We start from the raw sequence: 6,000 nt of genomic DNA, 5'->3' as shown, positions 1-6,000 counted from the left end.
TACCGGATATATGTAAACTCATACAATCAACCAATATTATATGGATAAATCTTTCCATCGAATAGAGCTTTTCACTTGGAAATTGCATTAAAAGATACAGCATGATTCACAAATCATATCACTCACCACTCTTAATCAAATACTCATAGTTAAAATAATAAATTGAATTAATTTAGTTATTCCAGTCACGTGCAAATGCTTTCTAAATTTTTTTTTTTAATTTTTTTTATAGTGCGAAAAAAATTTCATGCGATGAGGTATAAACTTTTTATTTGTATATGATAAGTATTCAAACTCATTTGATAAAAACATAAACATATACACAAGGAAAACAAAATGGTATGTACTATATCACTATAACTAAGTGAACATATACTAACAACTACTCCACAGATCAGAAGACAAGCACGTGAAAGAAGAGAATATTTATATCGTAAAGCTTTAGAATTACAAGAATCACAATTAGAACAAAAAAGACAAATTATAAAAGCTTCATTAGCCAAAGGTAAAGCATTACCAAAAGAAATAAGTGATGATAAAAAATTACAAAAAGATTTTATATATGATGAATCAATTCAAAAAAATTCTGAAAATGATGAAGGTATAGATGATGAATATTCACAATTTTCTGGTATTGTGGAACCAAAATTAATTATAACAACTTCAAGAGATCCATCATCAAGATTATTACAATTTTCCAAAGAAATAAAATTAATTTTCCCAAATTCTATAAGGTTAAATAGAGGTAATTATATTGTACCAAATTTAGTTACAGCTGCACAAAATTCAAATACTTCAGATTTAATTTTATTACATGAACATCGTGGTGTACCAACTTCAATGACTATATCACATTTCCCTCATGGTCCTACTGCTTTTTTCACATTACATAACGTTGTACTAAGACATGATATGCCACAAACTGGTAATCAAAGTGAAGCTTATCCTCATTTAATTTTTGAAAATTTTACAAGTAAATTAGGTGAAAGAGTTGTTACTATATTAAAACATTTATTCCCACCAGGAGTTAAAAAAGATAGTCCAAGAGTTATTACATTTAAAAACGATGGTGATTTTATAAGTGTAAGACAACATTTATATGTTAAAACTAAAACTGGTGTTGAAATTAGTGAAATTGGTCCAAGATTTGAAATGAGATTATTTGAATTAAGATTAGGTACTTTAGAAAATAAAGATGCAGATATTGAATGGAAATTAAGAAGATTTGTTCGTACTGCAAATAGAAAAGATTATTTATGAGTTCCATACTGTGTTTAATAATTAATTAATACTATACCTATTACATATATGTAGTACTAAAAAATCATAAATTTGTTAATATTATAAACACCAAAAAGAAACACATAAATGTAATAAAAAAGGGAAGAAGAAAATATTTAAAATCATATACTATATACCCAAAAAATATTGAAAAATTAAAAAAAATCATATAAACCAGATAGAAAAATGGTGAAAGTTCAAGCAATAATACTATTTTGACTTGATTTAGAGATTTCTGAATTCCCATTAATTTCACCATTATTTTTTCTTAAAGTATCACCAATTGAACTAACAACAAAACTTTCATCATCTTCATTTAATTGATTAAATTGACGATTATTAAAAGAATTTGGTATTGAATGATATGAATGATTTGATTTAAGGGAACTTTGATTTGATATTGTTTTATTTAATGAATTTTGATTTAATGATGTTATATTTTTTTTGGAATTTGAATGAATTGATGAGGTTCTTCTTTTTGGAAATTGTGATGATGATGATGTTTGATTAATTGATTTAATTGAATTTGGGAAATCAGATTCAGAATCTGAAGAATTTGGTGAATCAGGAGTTAATTGAAATTTTTTTTTATTTAATCCAGATTGTGCAAGGTTATTATTATTATTATTATTATTAAAAGGATTATTATTATATGAATGTTGAGAAAATGATCCTGGTCTTGTTGTTGATTGAGAATTTGGTGGTCTAATTAATCCATGTCTTTGTGGAGTTATTGAATTTGCAGCATTTGAAATAAAATTTTGATTATTATGAATTTGTGAAATTGAATTTGATCTTGAATTTGATTTAGAATTAACAATTGAATTTGATCTTGAATTTATAAATGATGAAGATAATGATTGACTAATTGAAGGTCTTTTTGGGTTTGGATTTTCATTATTAATCATATCAGCATAAGAATAAAAACTTAAAGTTGGAGGTCTTTTTGGTGTACCATTTTCATCAATATTTGAATTATTTATATTTGCAAATGAATTTGATCTTGAATTTGGTGAAAAAATTGAATTTGAACTTGATTCTGGATATTGTTGTTGATCTCCAAGAAATGATTTATTACGACCTAAAGCCATATTTAAACCCATTACACTTGATGGACGTCTTGAATAAACCATATCAACATTATCTAAATTTGTATTTTCATCACTAAGTATTTTGGTTGTTGCATCAAGACATGGAGAAACAAAATTTTCCACAGAATAATGTGAAGGTAAATTAACAATTGATTGATGATTACAATTTAATTTCCCTTGTGAACCATTATTATTAGTATTACATCTGGCACATGTTGGTTGTTGATAAAGTTGAGTTGGATCTTCAACAGATCTTTCAAAAATTAAAGAAGATTCAGAAGGTGATCTTGGAGAATGGAAAGGTGGGAAATATTGATTTGATTCTTCAAAATCTTTTCTTTGATTTGGTGAATAATAACCATCTGGATGATATGAATGAATATTATTTTCATCATCATCATCATCATCATCAGCAACAGCATTTTCATCATCTTCATGGTAACGGTCATAACTTTTGTGTGAATCTATAGGGTCTAAATCATTTGATTTTGATTCTTGTTGTTGTTGTTGTTGACCATCACGTTTATCTTGTTTTGTTATTGAATTAGTTGAAGATTTCCTTTTTGAAGCAAATTTGAACAAGTTTAATTTATTTGTAGTTGAATCATTTGATCCACCAACCATAATGTATTGAGATTGATATGATTGTGTTTTTTTTCTTGGGGGTTGTTGATATTCTCTATATCTTTAATATAACGGATAAGGAAACAAGGGGATAAAAACTTGAAAAACAATGAAGTAGAAACACAACGATATTATCTAATAAGCATTCAATGTGTATGTATGTATGTGAAGATACCCTGTTTATATATATATATGAATATGAACTTTTTGTTTTTGACTTTTTCTTCTCTTAAAGTCGTTTTGCTGATCTTATTAATATTGGTTTTTGATACCCCTTTGAGAATAATTGGGCTTAGCTGGGTGAACAGAAGGACTTAGTTGGAAGCCAGAAGGAACTTGAAAATATCAATGGGAGCTAGACAGAGAATAATATGTTTCTTGAAGATCAAACAATTCCAGAAAGATTATTTTAAAACAATCCTTTTCAAATATTCTCTTTATGTTTCTTAGAATTTACTATGTATTTTTTGAAATTGATTTTGAACTGAGTATAATTGAATTTTGAAATCTAGTATGCGCATGGTTGGGGAACGAATTACGTAATGGATGATGTAAACAAAAGTTATATTTATAAAGACAGGGTAAATTTATATAATTCGCGCCGGCGGCGGCGGCGGCGCGCGGCCATGATGATGATGATGATGATCAAGTCTATTGACACAAGATGTAGGATTGACAATCACATATGTCATTTCTTGCTTCAAAATTTGGCAGAGCTGGTCTATAGTACATAAGGTATATTCATGTCAAATCACTAGCTTGAAACCTTCTTTGTTGTTGTGTTATAACTTATAAGGTGACTCATCCCATTTCGGCATTTTGACATTCTTCAACGTCTCGAGATTTTAGTCAAGTGCTCTGATTTTAGTAAACTTCAACTGCGTACTACAAAGGATTGAAAACTTCAAATGACTAATTGTTTTAAAGAATCTTTTTCTGTGCCAATGAATATATATTCCTATGAATGCTTGAGAGAAACAAACAATTTTTAGCTGATCTTTGTCTATTCTGAAATCATGACCTTAAATCAAAATTGAGCTCAATTTATGAATTGATTTCTCACATTTGAAAGCTTTAGAGCTCATGGGAAAACCAGGTTCTAGTATTTCCGTCAATTCAATTAAGTTAAGGTAAATATTTTTTATAACATTTAAACGATGTTGAAGTATTGATAACACAATTCAAAAACATGACCTTTGATCAAAATGTGTCAAAAAATTTCAAGTCTTCTCCAAAAAATCAAATCATGATTTAAAAATAGATCCAGATTCCTGAGATATTCAAGTATAGCTGGCTGATCTACGTTTGTTAATTTGCCAGAACAGTCCGTTGGAAAATGAAAATGATTTTGTTAATTAGCACCAGCTAACCTGGAGCATAATTTACCATCATCAATGACCTTGTCACTTTTGCCAACATATATATAGAGGTCGTGTAAACGAGGAAACTTTTTTAGCACAAATTATATAATTTGACATTTCAACTGCATGTTAGTTTGCAAAGAATTATTGAACACCTTAATTCACCAAATTAGTCTAACACTTTAATTAAATCGAATTTATGCACCAATGAATATACATACCTATGGGATATTTAATATTCTTTGTCATTAACTCTAGTACAGCTACTATAATCGATCAAATTGAATAAGAACTACATTATAAATTCATTAATAATCTTGACGTATGTTTAAACATAAACTATTAATGATGAATTGGTTGAACCTGATTACAATATAACCTAATCTATAACTGATGTCAGCACTTAGGGTTATTAATTCTTTTAATATATTTGATAATGGTTTTGGATTTTTTTTAATTTTGTATAGTTTGAAAAATGAAAAGTTGAAATATCTCTTGTTTAGTTTGGAAAATAAAGATTTTGAAAGTGAATATAATAAAAAAAAGTTGAAATATCTTAATTTCTTTAAACAAATTTGAAATTATTTTTTCAATTTTTTGAATTTTTTGAATTTTTTGAATTTTTTATGGTAATTTGAAAAATAAAGATTTTGAAAGTGATATAATAAAGAAAAGTTGAATTGATATCTTAATAGGTATAATCTTTAATTAAATTAATTGTATTTGTAATTATTTTTTGAATTTTTTGAATTTTTTATGGTAATTTGAAAAATAAAGATTTTGAATGTGAATATAATCAAAAAAAAAGTTGAATTAATATCTTAATTGATATAATGAATCTTGTATGGTATTTGTAAAGTAATTTGAGGAGAAAAAAATGGAAAATTTAATTGCTTTGAAATTATCAACTTCATCAATTGTAATCAAAAAAAAAAAATATTGGATTATTTTGAATCTTCATTGAAGATTAACTCTTCAATAACAATAGCAGCAATACCAACATCAAGTAACCCTATGCATAAACAGATTCTAACAAAACTTATCATGACTCTTTCTCTTGCCTCAACCATACTTGGAAATGATAAAAGCTTATGGGCCCCTAAAAAGATTAAATCACCAAATGTCTGTTTAATTTTATCATCTGAAATAAAATAACTTGCTAAAATAGGGATCAGTAAAAATAAGACATTTGTGAATATATTGAGGATAGTTTTATAATTTGATTTAATATCATTTGGTCCACTATCGAAGTTCACTTTTGAAATCAGACATGCAACCATAATTGTGATGATAATTAAGCAAACCAAACGAAAACCTTCCCAGATTATTCTCCATTTTGTTATTGACCGGTTTTCGAACATTCTTGATAATTCGGTTTGCTCACGTGGTGGTGGTGTATCAACTCCAGTGGTAGTATTAACTTCACCATTGGTTGGCGCTTGAGGTTGTTCGCTACTCGACATGTTTTTGAGGTTAGTTAGAAGATTCTAATTCTATGATTATCTTCAGTGTGTTAAGTGTAGTAAATTCCATATGAGCTAGTCGAACCTTTATCAAAAGTATTTTTTATCAAGTTGTCAATCATGTACACAAAAACAATTTCTTTAGGTTCAACTGATGAACATCGACAATTATATAATCCA

General features: G+C 27.4%; 3 protein-coding genes across 3 annotated transcripts; 1 reads left to right on the top strand and 2 right to left on the bottom strand.

Moving 5' to 3' along the window:
• Positions 1-252: 252 nt before the first annotated feature.
• IMP4 (snoRNA-binding rRNA-processing protein IMP4) lies at positions 253-1,260 on the top strand (the record flags this gene model as incomplete). The annotated part of the gene is made up of 2 exons (XM_011274678.1): positions 253-257; positions 399-1,260. The coding sequence occupies 2 exons, from the start codon at positions 253-255 to the stop codon at positions 1,258-1,260; spliced, it is 867 nt and encodes a 288-aa protein (XP_011272980.1).
• Positions 1,261-1,478: 218 nt separating this feature from the next.
• VHS2 (Vhs2p) lies at positions 1,479-2,996 on the bottom strand (the record flags this gene model as incomplete). The annotated part of the gene is made up of 1 exon (XM_011274677.1): positions 1,479-2,996. The coding sequence occupies one exon, from the start codon at positions 2,994-2,996 to the stop codon at positions 1,479-1,481; it is 1,518 nt and encodes a 505-aa protein (XP_011272979.1).
• Positions 2,997-5,301: 2,305 nt separating this feature from the next.
• On the bottom strand, positions 5,302-5,820 carry BN7_4763 (uncharacterized protein; the record flags this gene model as incomplete). The annotated part of the gene is made up of 1 exon (XM_011274676.1): positions 5,302-5,820. The coding sequence occupies one exon, from the start codon at positions 5,818-5,820 to the stop codon at positions 5,302-5,304; it is 519 nt and encodes a 172-aa protein (XP_011272978.1).
• Positions 5,821-6,000: the final 180 nt, after the last annotated feature.

Source organism: Wickerhamomyces ciferrii, contig 00183, assembly GCF_000313485.1.
Source record: "Wickerhamomyces ciferrii WGS project CAIF00000000 data, strain NRRL Y-1031 F-60-10, contig 00183, whole genome shotgun sequence".
Taxonomy (NCBI): domain Eukaryota; kingdom Fungi; phylum Ascomycota; class Saccharomycetes; order Phaffomycetales; family Wickerhamomycetaceae; genus Hansenula; species Hansenula ciferrii.
This window is presented reverse-complemented; position numbering and strand designations above follow the sequence as displayed.